This window comes from Penicillium alfredii, assembly GCF_028826965.1.
Source record: "Penicillium alfredii strain IBT 34128 chromosome Unknown utg000004l_segment0_segment0, whole genome shotgun sequence".
NCBI lineage: Eukaryota > Fungi > Ascomycota > Eurotiomycetes > Eurotiales > Aspergillaceae > Penicillium > Penicillium alfredii.
The window spans coordinates 3,535,064-3,552,124 of NW_026622701.1; the positions used below are offsets into that span (position 1 = coordinate 3,535,064).

The following is a 17,061-nucleotide window of genomic DNA, read 5'->3' on the forward strand; positions in this document are numbered from 1 at the left end:
CCCGGGACTCATGCGTCGTTTGGTGAGTCCTTCTCTTTGAAGGGAAGATTCCGAGGAACAAAAGATTGAAGATCCACGGCCGAGATAACACGCGAACGCGACAACGCTATTCCTGTTCGGGCTATAATCGGGCGATAAGCGCTTATCAGTTGGATGTATGCAAGTCGAGATATTTGTCTACGCTTTACTTTGAACGTGCATTTTTTGGTATTGAATGGCAAGTAATATACTAAGGAGTTTACAGCTTCAATTGCTGCATACCTAAACAAGACCAGGTTAGACCTTGTAGAAACAAAATGCATGGTAGAAGCCTGGAGTCGGTCAGCAACTGGAGAAATGTTCAGCGGACACAGAAAATACTCACTGACAGCCTCCTTCTCCTCCTCGGTCATCGTCAAGGCGCCTGTTGCCCGGTCCCGGACACCCATTCGCTCGCTCAACGGACCCAGGTCCGGATCGTTCTTCTCGTCCTCCCAAATTTCGAGGAACGGCTTGCGGTATTGCAGTTCCAGGTTGTAGTCTTCGGTGAGACTAGTATATAAATCCCATTAGCACTGCACCTCGCATATAGATACCATGAATACTCACGCTCGGAAGGCTTCCCACGGCACGACATATTCGGGAACCTCTTCGACAGCCTCTTGCATGAAATAGCTGTACTTCCACCCGAAGGGTGGACGGAAGATGCCATTCTCAGGAGTTGCGCCGGGGAACCGCACTCGGTAGATATCATTTCCCCACTGTGCGCGGTCGTCCTCTTCAACCTCACCGTCCTCGGGGCCCTCGGGTTCGGCAGCCTTGGCAGCCTCGCGCTCCTGGCGCCGCTTGTGAAATGCAGCTACACGGCTGCTGATGATGTCGGAATTTGGGCAAACGCCGATGAAGCGACCGCCTTTCTTCAGAGAGCCGGCGACGTTGCAAAGCATCTGGCGTGTCTTTTCCTCGGATTCAAAGGCGTAGTGCACGGCGAACATGGACGTAACCACGTCAAAGCCGCCGCCGCCACCCCAGCGCGAGGCCATAATGGAGCCGCCAGGCCCGGCACTGGGGTCAATGCCCACCTGCTGGATGATGCGGATGTCACCGAGCCACTCACCGAAGCAGTCCTTGGGATAGAACTCGGCATGGAAGATTGACTGCGGTGGACGGCGACCACGCTGTCCGCGGCCACTTCGCATCGCGTCGTACCGATCCCGCGCTTGCTCGATGGAGATGTTGGCAGGGTCTAGCCCAACATAGAGGTCAACTGTCTGTGGTGCCAGCTGCCACTTGCCCAGATCGCCGCCCTTGCCACATCCTAGATCCAAGACTAGTAACCGCTTGTCATCTGCGGGAGGCGGTCCCATGCTGTCCTCGGCCCAGTCTTTTGTATCATTGAACCGGGCGCTGAACTCCTCATCCGGCGAGAATTTTTGAATCAGAGTGCTCTTCACCCAATTGTTGAAGCTCCGTAGCCCCTTGATCTTGCTCTCGGTTTTCCGCCACTCGCGGCCACGCTCGGGCACCGCGTTGTAGTGTTGCCGAACCACATCCGACACCCCGCGATCTCGAGACGAGCGCATCGCATCCTGCTCCTCCGCGCGTTCCCGTTCCTCTTGTCGCCGCCGGAGAGTCTCGCGGTCTGCAATCCCCGCTCGTGCTCCACCCCCAGGTCGCTTGCGCTGTCGCGGTTGAGGGTCCGGAGACGGCGAGCGCGGTGGCAGTGGGGATCGAGAGCGTCGGGATGGCTCATCGCGTGGTGTAGCATTGCTCGGGCTCTTTGAGCGGTTTCGTCGCGAAAACACTGATGGCGGTGTCCGACCGCGTTTCCGGGCCTGGTGTCGCTCTTGCAGTCGTTTTCTTTTCGATGCGGGTCCAGTCGGTTGTGGTTTCTCGGCCGCAGAGCTTTCTTCCTCCGTCACCTTGCGCTTCTTGTCCCCTGGAGAACCATTTTCTCGTGCCGCTGGCCCGGAAGAGCGAATGGCATCACTTTGGGATGCGTGGCTGCCTTGATTTGTTGGCTTAGGAGATCCTGAGCCACAAGAAGGATCCATTGTGGAAGGTGTGGTCGTCGCAGAAGATGCGTCGAGAGGTCTAGCGTGTCTTGAAGATGAATTGGTGTTAAGTCATAAACAAAGATCGAGCCAAATATCGGAGTAACAGGAGATATCAATCGGGGACAAAACAGCAAGAAAGCAATGTTGAATGTCGCTGGGGACTGATCGGCTCCAGGGAGAGCAACGTCGGGAGAAGGGGAGCTCCACCGGTGTGGGTCTCCGAGCCAGCTGCCAATGCCAACTGCCAGATCTATGAAGAGATGAGAGAAGCAAGAAAGGACAAAGAGATTGAGACGAAGAGATGAAGAGATCAATCAATTGTTTTTGTGATTACCAGCTGGCATTAATAAGTTTTTTTTCTCCATGATAATGAAACCCGAAATATTCACCATTGCCACTCGCACCATACAAACAACCTGTCTTCCTCACGCGCTCCCTAGCTCATCCATGCAATCAAGTGACAAAGTGAATTTCACCCAAGAACCCGTTTCAAGGATTTCGTTCCATCCCCCTGAGCCTCGATGACCTCAACTCCATCCTCAACCAACCGGTCGTAGGATCTGTGGCAGTTGTGCCATCCCCAGCGAACAAGGCTCTCCATCTCTCGGTGAATCTGATGAAAGGGTTCATCGCTGAAAGCAGCATTCAGCCACTCCGGACTGTGGAGAGCACAAACCACAGTGGCAGTAGTCGCCTGCACGCGCAGATGAAGGTTGCGGGACTCAGCCTGAGTCCATCGGCACAAGGCGAGGAGTTCATGGGGCGATCGAACGTCAGGAAACCGGTGCAAGTAGGGGCTCTCAGTGTAGTCTGAGAGTTCCTTTCCGATGTAGGCAATCCACTGCTCAACGGGCGGGCAGTCAAACGCCCGATGCCGAGACTGGTGGTAGTCGTGCATGATGTCGAGAACACGATCCGAAACAGTAAGCACGCGAAGTGCATAGTCTCGAAGATCACGCAGTCGCTGCGCCATAGTCCGTGAGGCAACCCTAATCTCCTCCCGGCGAGTTCTGGATAGCGCGAGCCACTCGATCGTGTGCCGATCCGTTGTTTGCCGGTCGGTCGAGGTGCCGCTGGCACAGCATTGAAAAGGGCATTCGGGCCACTCCCCTTTGGAAATAGCCTCCATCACCAGAGCGAGATCTTGGGCGAAGGAGTCTGGGGTCATGGCTATCAATTGGAGAAAATAAGAGAATGTTGCTGGACAATGAAATGTGGGTTCAGTAAGGGTGAAATGTCGATAGGATGAGTCTCTCGAGTGGAAGAAAGGCATCAGATTGAAGACGTTTGTGCGGAATATATCAGGCAGAAATACAAAGCAACCGAAGGCTCCAGTCCAGACGGCAAGAAGCTCTCAAAGTGAGAGAGAAATGCAACAGATGATTACGCAAATAGGAAATACTGAAATCGAGCCCGATTAACAAATCCGATGCCCTGGACGCGACCCTATGAGATGATAATGCAGGTAGATAGGCATGAGCAGAAGAATCCCCAGTAATCAAAATCACTGAGGTGCTGTAGACTTGCGACGCGGCGATTTGGTGGTCAAGAGCTGCCTCATCCGCCGGATTTTAGCCCACCACTCCCGGTCAGCTTTCTTTTTGTTTCCTCGTTTTCCTCGTCGGGCACAGTTTCCATGCAAGGTGTACTCGCTCTAGTGTGGATGGTGTCCATCGATGCCACAGACCGGAGTAGTCGGCGGTGCTTGACCTTCAAAGCCTGTGCCACGAGTTCCCATCCACTGTGCAAGCCCTCTACTTTCTCCGTTGGCTTGCCTGTACCACTTTGGGAGCATCTGTCAATCCATGGACAGTATTCCATGTGCTCAGAGGCAGCATCCAAGGAGGTATAGACAGTGACGTCGCCGTTCTCCTTTGGCTTGTACATCCAGAGCCCCAGACGACGGAAGCAGGCTGTGCATCCCACCAAGCCGGCAGCTCCATCTGATGTCGTGTCCCAGCCGAAGAAGGCCAGTGTGAATGCTGAGGGGTTGATAGGAGGATTCTTGGGTGATTGTGATTCAGCGGCCTCTGTGGTTTGGTTGTTGCCGGCTGGTTCGTTTTCTGTGTTGATGGCCTCGGCGGGTTGATCGGATGTTTTGGACCATTCTTCGGGCAATATTTTAATAATTTCTTCAAGATCAAGGCCCTCGGGGGGCTGAATGACGTTATTTCCCGGTAGCTGGTCTGCCATTTTCACCAAGTTCAAATAGCGCTTGTGAAGCCCCGAGATGGCCGCGTCGCCGTTGTTCAGCGATAGGTGTTGAATGGTAGCTAGAGAAGGAGTTAGACTGGAAAGAAATTGAGGTTATCTCAAGACACACCATCGCAGCCCTTGTTCCGCCACGGGCAGGACTCGCCATGCCCTTCACTCAATTGCTTCCCATACTTCTCGACAAGTTTCTCGCCTGTATATCCATCACTCAGCATTTAGTTCAACTCTTGTTGTCATGAGGAAAAGACTCTTGACTTACGGACTTCTTTCCGCTCATGCACCTTCTCGGCGTCATACCCATCGAGCTCATCGATCTCGTCTGGCAACTTGACCACGACAGAGCCACCACAACCACTAACACAGCCCACCCGTGCGACATCTGTGCAGATCCACCCTCGCTTGGCCCATTGCACTTCATTGATCGGGGCTGGTTTGGAGGTCCAGCGGTCCACGCGGCGAAAGGTCTCGAGCCGCTCGAGAAAGCGCTCGCGGTCCCATGGAACAAAAGTCGGGCGCTTATTAGAAGATGTAGATGCTAGTCGCTGTGAGGAGCGCGAGATCTTCAAGATGGAGTTGCGCACGGCAGGGAGATCGGAATTGTCGCCGCTGAGACGGACTTTCTTGATGGAGAGATTCGCGGGGAGGCGATCTTGCGCCGTCGCGAGTGATGTATTGGATTGGTTGGAGGTTGTGTCAGCCGCAAGTGGTTTCGATATTGACTCCAAGACGCGGTGGAATTTCCGCTTCTTGGACTCAACGGCGTATGACATGTTTGTCGCACTGCGAAACGTTGAAATGGTTGCAGATCAAGAGGTGAAGCTGCGGCGATCGCAGGGGAGGATGTTTTGGCCTCAGGCAGCAACCAGTTCTAAAGGTTCAACGCCGAATGTTCAACCACGTAAAATATAGTCCATTGAAAGTGATATCTACTATACGCTGTCTTCTACTGTGATTTTGACCACGAGGATGGAGGTTGTTGTTTCTCACTTGCTCATTGTCGACCAACAAATCCACCGCTGCTGATTGGTCATCGGCATTTCGCATCGCGCGATCCCCGAAGCCGAGTCTCGTCCGCTTCGCTTCTTTTCCCTCCATTTCCCACTGCATGCGCCATGGCTGCTCTGGGAAGTGCTCTGCCTCGATGGCAGAGTCTTGCTCCGCGTTTATCTAAAAGTCTCTTCACTTGCCGACAATGCCTCCGGAGCCAGGGCAGCGCCGCCAAATCTTTCCGACAGTTTGGCACCAAGCCGTCCCTCCAGCCCACCACGTTCAGATCGAGTCTCTTGAGCAACCAAAATCGCCAATTCTTCACATCTAGCCTCAGGCGGTCAGCCTCGTCACCGGATGTGGCAAGCGCTGTGGAGGATGGTGCATCTCAGGCGAAATCGAGCTTCCCGAAAATCAGCGACAAGGCAGTGGCATACTTCCTTCTGGGGAGTGCAGCCAGCGTTTTTGGAATTGTGGTTTTTGGTGGTTTGACAAGGTTAACAGAATCAGGGTATGTTGAATTACACCTGATGATCATAGAAAGCCATGGGCACTGACAGGCCAAACTTGAACAGACTGAGTATCACCGAATGGCGACCCGTCACGGGCTCCATGCCGCCCATGAACGCAGAGGACTGGGAGTCCGAGTTTGCCAAGTACCGCTCCTCTCCTGAATTTCAGCTGTTGAATCCGCACATGACCCTGTCCGAGTTCAAATCGATCTACTATATGGAATGGATCCACCGGCTCTGGGGCCGGTTTATCGGACTGTCGTTTGTGTTGCCCGCGGTGTACTTCGTCGCGCGCAAGAAAGTCTCCACGCCCATGACATGGCGACTGGCTGGTATCGCGGGTCTGATTGGGTTCCAAGGATTCCTCGGGTGGTGGATGGTCAAGTCGGGCCTGAAGGACGATCTCTTCGCGCCGGGCAGCCACCCGCGAGTCAGCCAGTACCGGTTGACCGCCCACTTGGGTGCTGCTTTTGTCTGCTATGTGGCGATGCTGTGGAATGGGCTTGCCATTCTGCGGTCACACAAGCTCTTGGCCGACGCGGCATCGGGCTTGAAACAACTCGAAGCACTCCGTGACCCGCGGCTGGTGATTTTCCGACGCTCGGTCGCCGGCCTTGCTCTCCTGGTTTTCACAACTGCGATGTCGGGTGGCTTGGTCGCTGGTCTGGATGCTGGACTTATCTACAACGAGTTCCCGTACATGGGGAATGGGCTGGCACCCCCAAGCCCGGAGTTGTGGGATGCGCGCTACTCTCGCCACGAAGACTGTTCTGATCTCTGGTGGCGCAATATGCTGGAGAACCCTTCTCTTGTTCAACTGGACCACCGTATTCTCGCCATGACCACCTTCACCTCGATCATGGCTCTATGGGCATATTCCCGCCGCTCGCCGACCGTAAGGCGCCTCTTACCGCCTCCTGCTAAGAAGGGCATCCACGGCGTCGTTGGATTTGCCTTCATGCAGGTCGGTCTCGGCATCTCCACCCTGCTCTACCTTGTACCGACCCCACTTGCCTCCGCCCATCAAGCTGGCAGTCTGTTCCTCCTTACCTGGGTGCTTGTCTTGGGCAGTCGTGTCTGGCATCCGTCCCGCACAGCCAAGCTGCTGCAGATGGCTGCCAAGGCCCGTGGGCAGCAGCTTTCATCTTCAACGGCCTCAGCTGTGAAGAGGCTGTAAACAAAACTTGATATTTTGTGTACGACTAAGGTGGCCCAACTCATCTTGTATGTTCTATCTCCATTCATCTCCGGGCTCGTGGATGCCACAGAGCCCCTCTGTATAATTATGGTTATCTCTACTTTACATTGTAGCAATATACACGTCAGTGAAAAAAAAAAGAGAACTATTCAATTCACAAATTTCAATTTCACAAAGCCTATGATAAAAGCCCATTCAAACAGGTTCTCCAGATCTTGAAATATGCTCGCTATTGCATCTCCACCCAACGCCATGTCACACAGTTCAAACGAGCTCACTCAGCCATATTAGCCCCAGGTCTCGCAGCGCGCCCAGGGTTCCGACGAACGTGAATAAACTCCTCACTTAGCAGAAGATCCTCATCGCGGTCCTCGTCATCAGTCAACGGCCACGACAAAGTTTCATCCGAAAGACCAGACTCATCCATGTTGTCCGAGAGCTCAGCAGTCAGGGCAGCAGGGAGTGCGCCAGGGGGCGCTGTTCTCCCTCGGGAGCAGGTCGCTCTACGGGTCTCAATCCCATCCCACACAGAGTGGAAGCCGCATCAGCAGTGGTGAACGAACCAATACCAAACTGAGTGAGAGGAGCAGGGGCGGTACTGGTGATAGTGGCAGACGGGTACGGCTTAGGGCTGGCTTGATTGTTAGTGGTGCCACCGCCTTCACCCTCGGGGACATGGATGTTTGTGAAAGACTTGTGCGAGCGGTCGCCGTGGCGCTCGATCAGACACTTGCGGCAGCACTGCCAGCCGCATGCCTGGCAGCGGGACATGCCGTTCTTGTTGCGGTTGTCGCATACGTCGCACTTGGCGGTGTGGGCGGCGACGTCGGTGAATTTCACCAGCATGGCTTTCTTGTCGCTTGCGTTTCTCTGGGGGTTCGTGTTGGCGGTAAGTTGGGGATTTCTATTGCCATTGCCGTTACCGTTGCCGTTGTCATTAGGGCTGTGGTTGACTCGGGGCTGAGCCCTGGGTTCGCTGGTTGGGGGCATAGCTCGCGCCTCGGGGTTGGGGCTCCAGTGCTGGATGGAGGGCTGGGGGGTTGCATATGGAAGCGAAGGCTGCTGTGCCGGGCTGACATCTATACAGAATAATTGACTCTCGTTGGCACTGGAGGTTTTACTTCGTGGTAGCTCGGGCGTCGACTTACTTTCGATAGCATGTCCATGGCCCTGCACATTGACAGGAGGAACTAGCCACAAGCGTCGATGTTCCCGAAGAACCTATCCAACTCAGCAGTCAGCCATGCATCCATGCCCTCGAGGGAAATATTATCAAAACAAAGGAAATGCGTACTCCGTCCGACAAGAAGCCAGACTCGCAGAAAGCCTGGATGCAATTCAGTTCGCACCAAGTATAAAAGAAAAGAAAGCAGCAAAACTTCAAGAAAAGAGAGAGAGAAAGAGAGAGAGGGGGCCTTGGAAACGAACATTCTGACTCGGGTCGGGGAATCTGTTTCCTCCATGGACTGGATATGGAGGGTAGTCGTTGAAGTTGGCTGGCATCCCAGTGCCATTCCTGTTGGACCGGCTCACATCCCCCAACAAGCCCAACTCACGGATGGAAGGAAGCTGAAGCTCGGGGCTCTGACGCTTGGAACCTGAGTTGTTATTCATGATGGCGAAACTTGAATCTAGGAACAGTGGAGAAGACGAGGTGAGAAGGTGGGAAAGATGGGGAAAGGTCAGTCAAAAACAATGAGACTCATAGGGGGTGATTTGAGTGAAAGGACCATCTTGGATTGATGGTGTCTTTCTGCGGCAAATGCCATTGTTGGCAAGCGGGTCAACGGCGATTCCCAGCCACTTGAGGCTTTCGTGATGTTAGGGCTGTCGGGTTCAGCAAACATGCAAATAGGGGCCAATCCAACAACTACAGCACCTAAAATAAAAATCTTTCGAGAAGAAATGACAACTAGAAGCTCTTGTTTATGGCTAGGATATTTTAGATACCGATTTTTGTCTGATGCTTGAAACCAGCGAAGCCGCATGCAAAACCCCAAGAACCATCGTCACACGTCCCAGAATAGATCAACAATCCCGATCATGGAGAGCTCATTTCATTTATTTGTGGGCTGTAGATTCATCGTTAGTGAGACGGGACTATGAAAGTTACAGGAAATCAATAACATACGGATTCCCTCCTCGGGTTGGGGCTCAACACCAGCAACCTCGGCAGCCGACTTGCCCTCGGCAGCGGTCTTGTCTTCCTTCATGAAGGGGAAGGCCAATACCTCCTTGATGCTGTAGTTGTCGGTCAGGAACATGACCAGGCGGTCAATGCCCATGCCCCAACCACCAGTCGGGGGCAGACCGTACTCGAGCGACGTGCAGAAGTTCTCATCGATGATCTGGGCCTCGTCGTCACCCTGGTCCTTCTGGCGGGCCTGCTCCTCGAAACGCAGGCGCTGGTCGAAGGGGTCGTTCAACTCAGTGTAAGCATTGACGATCTCCTTCTTGCAGACGAACGCCTCGAAGCGCTCACAGAGACCGCGGTTCTGACGGTGGTACTTGGCCAGCGGCGACATCATCTGCGGGTGGCCGGTGATGAAAGTCGGGTTGACGCAGGTCTCCTCGATGAACTCGCCAACCAGCTTGTCAAGCATGCGTGCATTGGTCATGGGGGGCGAGCACTCCACCTTCATCTTCTGGAGGATCCGCTTGAGGAAGTCATTGGTCTCCTGCGTGTGCAGCTGGTCGCCCGGCGGAAACTTCTCACCCGTCGCCTCTTCGAGGGCAGGGATCATCTCGACTCGCCTCCAGGGCGCCTTCCAGTTCACATTGTAAGTCTCGCCAGTCTGTGTGTGAAAGGTGGTTTCGTATCCACCCGTCACACTCTTCACCAGACCCGAAACAAGCTCTTCGGTCACGTTCATCAGATCAAAGACATCCGCGTAGGCCCAGTAGAACTCGCAGGTGGTAAACTCGGGGTTGTGGGTGAGGTCAATGCCCTCATTACGGAACTGACGGCCCATCTCGTACACTCGCTCGAGACCGCCAACAATCAGCATCTTCAGGTACAGCTCGGGAGCGATACGCATGAACAGGTTCATGTCCAGCTCGTTGTGGTGGGTGACGAAAGGTTTGGCCGTGGCACCACCGGCAATAGCGTTCATCATGGGAGTCTCGACCTCAGTGAAGTCGCGGCTGTCAAAGTAGTTGCGGACGTAGCTGACGATCTTGGCCCGAGTGCGGAAGATGTTACGGGAGCGATCGTTCATGATCAAATCGAGGTAGCGCTGGCGGAAACGCTGCTCCTTATCCTGGAAGCCGTAGTGTTCGGAAGGGATGGCATGCAGGCATGGCGCGAGGAGAACGACTTCAGTGGCGAAGATGGACAGTTCACCGTCGGCCCGGTTCTTGGGGCTGGTACGGCCAGGGAAACCGACGATACCGACAATGTCTCCTCTCCGGAGAGGCTCATGTTGGTCTTCAAAAGGCTTGCCAGTCGCGTTCTGGGCCTGGCACATGACCTGAACCTTCGCACCCTCTGCACGGATATCGTAAAAGCTCAACTTGGCACCGGATGACCGCTTGGTGTAGATGCGGCCAGCAATGCGAACGGGAATCTCGGGCTTCAGCTCGCCCTTCTGAAGACCCTCGTGTTCCTTGAGGAACTCACGCAGATCGGTGGTGACCTGGAACTTGTGAGGATAGGGATCGGGCTGCTTAGTCTCGCGCAGCTTGTTGATTCTCTTGCTGCGAATTTCGAAGTATTGCTGCACCAAATACGCAGATCAGTAACCCCGCCATCTACATACGAAATCTCCCACCAGCGGGCACACTCACGTTCGGGGTTAGGTTCGCCTCCTCCTCCTCGGCCGATGCCTTCTTCTCGGTCTTGGGGGGTGCGGCAGCCTCCTTCTCCTTCTTCTTGGCGTCCTTCTCGCGCTGCTTCTGACGGCGCTTCAATTCGGTCTTGGACACCTTCTCGCCGGTGACATCGTCAAGCAAAAGGTTGGCCATGGAAGCCTCGGCTTCCTGGACAGTGTTAGGGTCCGCCATAGTGACTGTGCTATCCTGCGCAAAAGGCAACGAGGGAACCAAAGTGTTTGGTGGGATGAGAGGGAGCGCCGCTTGAAATTTTGGGCGGGCATCCCCTCGGGCTCTGATTGGACCGTGCCCAACTACACTCCAAAGACCAACACTATGACTCATCTACAGCGAATAAAGATATCTTAGAGCCGGTGATTCACATTGAATATATGTGTTTCAATTCACTTTCTGCTACTTTAAGCCTCGATGCTGTACAGCTTCGTCGGGACCACCAATCTCAATTCGGACTTAGGGTTTAGGGCAGACTGGTGGGGTTTTTACCCCGCCTTGCCCTTTTTGGGTTGTCTACCTATCTATAAATGCTAGAGTGTATGCCCTATTGACCCTAAATACCATGGGAATTGCTATGGGAAGGACTGGGGACTTTAATGGTATCGATATTGCATAGTCAATTAACCATCAAATGATTTTATTTACTAATATATATAATATATATATATATACAACAACGGTGTCAGCCTCTCAACCTGGTTTCCGTCCTTCCTTTCTTTTTCTTTCTTTCTTTCTTTCTTTCTTTCTCTTTCATGAGCAGTGGCACAGCAGAGCTCCTGATCTCCTGATATGAAAATGATGAGGATCTTAAATTTATTAAATTTACACAAGCAAGGAATACTTGATGGCGAATAGGATCGGTGGGATATACTCGTATACTATGGCGCTGATTGTAGAACTCGGGAATAGACTTGTTGATGACCATGTACACCCATGATGGGATTTGATGGGGACGCGTTGTGCTTGAAAGCAAACATTTTTAAATTTGGTGCTTTTGTGTTTCCTGCCCTCGAGATTGAAGTTTATCACTTTGTTTCTCTTCCTTGACATCTTCTCTCTTCCTCACCCTCTTCCCTTCTACCTCTCCTTCCCATCCCCCAAATCCCCTTCTCAGACTCGTCTCAGAGGACAAGCTTTTTCGTTCACTGTCACTTTTTTCCATCTCCTCTACCTTCTATCACTCTTGCTCCTTTCATCATCCAGTGTATTTCTTCATCGTTTCGACGGTTGACTCGACTTTCCTACATCACTTCTCACCCTTCTCTTTTCTCCCCTAATACCCGAAAAGCTTGCTTTCAAAGTCGCTTGGTAAGTGAAACTCATCCATACCTGACTTGACTCATCTACCGTTGGTCACAACATGTAAACTTCTATTCTTGATCTCAAGGCTCACTTGTTTCCATTCCTCAAGTCCCCATCAGCTTTGTGAGGCATGGCACATTTTCGCCAGTCTCCAGCGGTGCCAAAAATGGAGTCGAATATGAGTACCTACCGAGGTATTTAGTCCTTCTACTTGTCTTGCACCATCGTATTGACTGACTGTCACTTTTCAGCATCGGAAGACTCATTGGTCGTCGGAATGACGATGCCTTCTCAACCCCCTGCTGGCACCGAGGAGCCCTTGGACCTCCTCGCCATGGACATGAAGAACCTGATGAAGAAGATCCGAGGCTTGAGCCATCTCGGCATCGAGGACAGCAAAATAACCCTCCCGAAAATTTGTGTAGTCGGTGACCAGAGCACCGGCAAAAGTTCTCTCATCGAGGGCATTTCCGAGATCAAAGTCCCCCGGAACGCGGGAACTTGTACTCGTTGCCCTATGGAGATCAACTTATCTGAGAGCAAGCCGGATGAACCCTGGAAATGTGTTGTGCACCTGTCCCGGCGCTACTTTTTCAACCCAGACAAAAAGGCGACCAAGATCCCGAGCCGATCAGAGCCCTTGGGCCCTTGGATGCTCCATGGCAATCAAGAAGACGAACATTTCATCACTCTAATGGATAAAAATGACGTTAAGGATGCCATCTCTTGGGCCCAGCTGGCAATCCTCAACCCGAGCACAAACTCCCAGGACTATGTCCCTGGTAAAAACGCAGGCACGCCTCAAACTACCCAGGTGAAATTCTCCCCAAACCTTGTGCGCCTGGACATCTCCGCCCCAAACTTTCCCAACCTGTCATTCTACGACCTGCCCGGCGTGATCAGTCAAGCTGAACACGACGACGAGCGTTACCTTGTCCGCCTTGTGGAGAACCTGGTGAAAGACTTCGTCTCCCAGAAGCAATGCATCGTGCTCCTTACTCTCACCATGACCGACGATGCCACCAACTCCAGCGCCGCGCGCATCATGCGAGATATTAAGGGCGCCAAGGAACGCACGCTTGGGGTTTTGACAAAGCCCGACCGACTGGCGGTAGGAGAATCGTTCGATCAGTGGTTTGAAATATTGTCAGGGCAAAAGTTCAACCTCGGTCACGGCTACTATGTGGTCCGAAATAACCCCAATCCCGAAGTGGACCACTTCCAGGCTCGACTGGAGGAAGACCAGTTCTTTGGTAGCGATATCTGGATACGCTATCTGCCAGACTACCAGAGTCGCTTTGGAACGAAGAAACTGCAGGCTGCCCTCTCGACCCTTCTTTTGCAGCAAATCCAAGGGTGTCTGCCATCGATCATCGCCCAGATTGATGACAGAGCGAGCTGTGTCGACTCGGCCCTAAAAACGCTCCCCGATCCCCCGAACGAGGATGTGCAGAGGATTTTGTTCGAACAGCGATCGCTGTTTGGCGAGAGGATCCGTGGCTTAGTTGATGGAGGATCTGGCATGGACACCTTCTGCAATCCTCTGCAGAAGTCGTGGAACCATCTTGTTTCGGATTTCCAGAAAGCCCTTGCTATCACCCGCCCCACAGTGGTTGTTTCCGCGACATCAGACAAAGACTATCTTGCGGAAAAAGTTGACTCGGACTGCGACATGGTGATGCTTGGCTCTTCGCCCTGTCGGAAGCGGAAAGCCCCCGTGGACTCTGACTCCGCTGATATCAAACCGCCCCCAACGGTGGCTAAGAAACTGGGATATTCCACCCCTATCTTTGAAAATTGGGACCGTCCGGGGCGCCGGTTTACGCTAGAAGAGATAAGAGGTATCAAGGAGGACTCCTACCGTGCGGGGATCCCCAACCAGATCGACCCACGGGCGATCGAAGCACTCAATGGAATGAGTGTTAAGCATTGGGACGATCTCATGAAGACTTTTCTTGAGGCATCGCACAAAGCCGTGCGGAATATGATTTTCCAGACCCTGGACGAGGTCTTTACCTCGTACCGCCAAACAGGCTTGTACCGAGAACTTTGTCGGATCGTTAACGTGTACATGACCCGGCTCCATGCCGAGCATCTTCGTCACGGCAAAGATATCTACACGATTGAGCACAGCAAGCCATTCACCATGGCCCAGGAACAGCACAAGAAGGCCATGCGCGAAGCATCAGCGAATCTTCTCCGCGCTCGTCAAGTCGCTCGAGCAGGATGCTACCTGGAACTTCGTGGGATTGGACCCGACGATGAAACACGGGCGTCGAAAATCAAGAAGATCACCCCTGCGGAACTGGGGCCGGATCAGTATTTGCAGGAGCTCGAGATGATGGCTGTAAGTGATTTTCTCAGAGGACTGGAATCTTTATCATCAGCTAATTGCGTGAACAGAGCTCCCGCGGATACTATGAAATCGCAAGTTCCCGTTTTCTGGACGTGATTTGCCAATCCGTCCACACCAATCTTTTCTCGAAGTGTCGGGATGATTTGATCCGCGCCATCGACGATGAATTGCAGATTTTCGGACCCAACGGTAAGTCTATACATCCACTGTGAAAGGACCAAATACTATGGTGCTGACAGTAGTATAGCTCTGGACCGATGTCTTGAGCTCATGGCAGAAGACCCGGACCGACAGCGCCGTCGAGCGGAGCTACTCCGAGAGCGGGAGAAGCTCACCAAGGCCCAGGAGTGGCTCGATCCTTTGTGCAGGGACGAGGACGAAGAAACCTTGGACCACGAAGACTCGACGCAAGTGCCAATCAAGTCTGTGGGGGAGTGGGACAGCATTTTTGCTTGAACTATGGCATCATGTTCTCGGGATCCGGGGATGATCGTGATAGAAGTGGAGCGTGGGTTGAGATATTCGATAGTCTCTGTTGACTGACCTTTGGTGTGATTGTTGTGATTGTTGTGACTTTAATATCGATGGAGCGCAAGCAAGTGAATAGCAGAAAAAGACAGAAAAATTTGACACCAAAAAATGTTCGAGTGAATCGTCCAAGATGAACGTTGATGTCAGGTGAGACCCCACCACCGCTTGGCATTTGGGGGAGCTGTTCCTGGCCCACGTCTTCCACTTCTATCCAATTCGCCCTTTTCTTCTCTCAAATATCCTTCCCCATGCTTCAGGTGCCTGTGCGGGAACATCCACAGCAGGCCTCCACCAAGGCCGTGATCTTGGTGCGTCAACGGTCCCTCAACCGCCCACCCAGAACTAACAGGTGAATTAGGTCGGAGGCCCCTCGCGAGGTACTCGGTTCCGCCCATTGTCCCTCGATGTGCCGAAGGTGGGTTATTGGATCTGATGAGAGTGACCCCAGTCCCACTGACGGCAGTTTCGGAACTAGCCCCTGTTCGAAGTCGCCGGCCACCCCATCATCCATCACTGCCTGAAAGCGCTGGCCAAGGTCCCCGATGTGCGCGAAGTCATTTTGGTCGGATATTATGATGAGACGGTGTTCCGGGATTTCATCAAGGACTCAGTCAAGGAGTTCCCGCAGTTCCGCATCCAATACCTGCGCGAGTATACGGCGTTGGGCACCGCAGGTGGGCTGTACCACTTCCGCGATGCTATCCTCAAGGGCAAGCCGGAGCGGTGCTTTGTGCTGAATGCAGATGTGTGCTGCTCGTTCCCACTGGGCGAAATGCTGCGACTGTTCGAGGAGAAGGACGCCGAAGCAGTGATTCTTGGTACACGGGTGGGCAATGATGCGGCTACCAACTTCGGATGTATTGTGTCGGACTCGCACACCAAGCGCGTGCTGCACTACGTGGAGAAGCCCGAGTCGCACATCTCCAATCTAATCAACAGTGGTGTGTATCTGTTCGCAACAGAGTGCATCTTCCCCGCAATTCGCAGCGCCATCAAGCGCCGCACCATGCGGCCGCGCCTTTTGTCGTACCCATCATCGGATAACCTCGAGTCGTCCTTCGTCGCCGCAGGAGACGATGACGAGTCCGAGAAGACCGAGGTCCTCCGGCTGGAGCAGGACATCTTATCAGACCTGGCCGACAGCAACCGATTCTTCGTGCACGAAACCAAGGACTTCTGGCGTCAGATCAAGACCGCCGGGTCTGCCGTGCCTGCCAACGCACTGTACCTCCAGAAGGCGTTCCAGACGCAGCCCGAAGAGCTCACCCCACCTTCCGCCACTATCGTGCCCCCGGTCTACATCCACCCCACTGCCGAAGTCGACCCCACCGCTAAACTCGGCCCCAACGTCTCCATTGGCCCTCGTGTCGTCGTTGGTGCCGGTGCCCGTGTCAAGGACTCAATTGTCTTGGAGGATGCTGAGATCCGCCACGACGCCTGCGTCATGCACTCAATTATTGGCTGGAGCAGCCGCGTCGGCGCCTGGGCGCGCGTCGAGGGGACTCCTATTCCCATTGGCAGCCACTCTACCAGCATCGTCAAGCACGGCATCAAGGTCCAGAGCATCACGATTCTCGGCAAAGAGTGCGGTGTCGGCGACGAGGTCCGCGTGCAAAACTGTGTGTGTCTGCCGTTCAAGGAGCTCAAGCGGGTACGTGTCTTCCATTGTTACTATCCTTTCTTTTTTGTACTTTCTGCGCCTTCGTGCTTATTACTGAGATTCTCTAGGACGTCGCCAACGAGGTTATCATGTAACCAGTTGGGGTTGGAGTGATTTGATCTCTGTTCACAAAAATACCACGTTATCTGGTCGTCGATATGAACCTCCGTCATGATTTCATGTCTGCCTATTTGGATGGCCATTTGCTTCTTAAGCGCAGCCCGTGTGTTTCTGTTTTGATTCCGCTCGAATGAAGCCCAATGAATTGTGACACGCCTGCCATGTCTACCTACATCGTACCTCATCTCATCTACTGTCGAGTAATCTATCGAGATCCCAAGGGCGAGTACCGTAACGCCGTCCGATCATGCAATTTGAACCATGAATCCCGAAATTCCAAGTCCCCATCAGATAAACATTTAAATCGCTTACTTCAAACA

The 17,061-nt window shown here is 53.3% G+C and overlaps 8 protein-coding genes across 8 annotated transcripts; 3 read left to right on the forward strand and 5 right to left on the reverse strand.

The window, feature by feature from the left end:
- Positions 1–276: 276 nt before the first annotated feature.
- On the reverse strand, positions 277–2,033 carry abd1 (mRNA (guanine-N7)-methyltransferase; the record flags this gene model as incomplete). The annotated part of the gene is made up of 3 exons (XM_056653573.1): positions 277–311; positions 365–531; positions 589–2,033. 3 exons carry the CDS (start codon positions 2,031–2,033, stop codon positions 277–279), a joined length of 1,647 nt encoding a protein of 548 aa, XP_056514640.1.
- Positions 2,034–2,508: 475 nt separating this feature from the next.
- NUU61_002992 (uncharacterized protein) lies at positions 2,509–3,204 on the reverse strand (the record flags this gene model as incomplete). The annotated part of the gene is made up of 1 exon (XM_056653574.1): positions 2,509–3,204. One exon carries the CDS (start codon positions 3,202–3,204, stop codon positions 2,509–2,511), a length of 696 nt encoding a protein of 231 aa, XP_056514641.1.
- A 389-nt stretch (positions 3,205–3,593) lies between these two features.
- On the reverse strand, positions 3,594–5,020 carry NUU61_002993 (uncharacterized protein; the record flags this gene model as incomplete). Its single annotated transcript, XM_056653575.1, has 3 exons — positions 3,594–4,309; positions 4,360–4,443; positions 4,510–5,020. 3 exons carry the CDS (start codon positions 5,018–5,020, stop codon positions 3,594–3,596), a joined length of 1,311 nt encoding a protein of 436 aa, XP_056514642.1.
- Positions 5,021–5,362: 342 nt separating this feature from the next.
- cox15 (cytochrome c oxidase assembly protein cox15) lies at positions 5,363–6,926 on the forward strand (the record flags this gene model as incomplete). The annotated part of the gene is made up of 2 exons (XM_056653576.1): positions 5,363–5,748; positions 5,813–6,926. The coding sequence occupies 2 exons, from the start codon at positions 5,363–5,365 to the stop codon at positions 6,924–6,926; spliced, it is 1,500 nt and encodes a 499-aa protein (XP_056514643.1).
- A 295-nt stretch (positions 6,927–7,221) lies between these two features.
- On the reverse strand, positions 7,222–8,561 carry NUU61_002995 (uncharacterized protein; the record flags this gene model as incomplete). Its single annotated transcript, XM_056653577.1, has 3 exons — positions 7,222–7,424; positions 7,475–8,168; positions 8,376–8,561. The coding sequence occupies 3 exons, from the start codon at positions 8,559–8,561 to the stop codon at positions 7,222–7,224; spliced, it is 1,083 nt and encodes a 360-aa protein (XP_056514644.1).
- A 443-nt stretch (positions 8,562–9,004) lies between these two features.
- Positions 9,005–10,949, reverse strand: NUU61_002996 (lysine--tRNA ligase KRS1; the record flags this gene model as incomplete). The annotated part of the gene is made up of 2 exons (XM_056653578.1): positions 9,005–10,663; positions 10,734–10,949. The coding sequence occupies 2 exons, from the start codon at positions 10,947–10,949 to the stop codon at positions 9,005–9,007; spliced, it is 1,875 nt and encodes a 624-aa protein (XP_056514645.1).
- A 1,291-nt stretch (positions 10,950–12,240) lies between these two features.
- Positions 12,241–14,886, forward strand: NUU61_002997 (putative dynamin GTPase; the record flags this gene model as incomplete). The annotated part of the gene is made up of 4 exons (XM_056653579.1): positions 12,241–12,268; positions 12,326–14,421; positions 14,478–14,619; positions 14,678–14,886. The coding sequence occupies 4 exons, from the start codon at positions 12,241–12,243 to the stop codon at positions 14,884–14,886; spliced, it is 2,475 nt and encodes an 824-aa protein (XP_056514646.1).
- A 323-nt stretch (positions 14,887–15,209) lies between these two features.
- Positions 15,210–16,716, forward strand: NUU61_002998 (mannose-1-phosphate guanylyltransferase; the record flags this gene model as incomplete). The annotated part of the gene is made up of 4 exons (XM_056653580.1): positions 15,210–15,269; positions 15,320–15,376; positions 15,437–16,612; positions 16,690–16,716. The coding sequence occupies 4 exons, from the start codon at positions 15,210–15,212 to the stop codon at positions 16,714–16,716; spliced, it is 1,320 nt and encodes a 439-aa protein (XP_056514647.1).
- Positions 16,717–17,061: the final 345 nt, after the last annotated feature.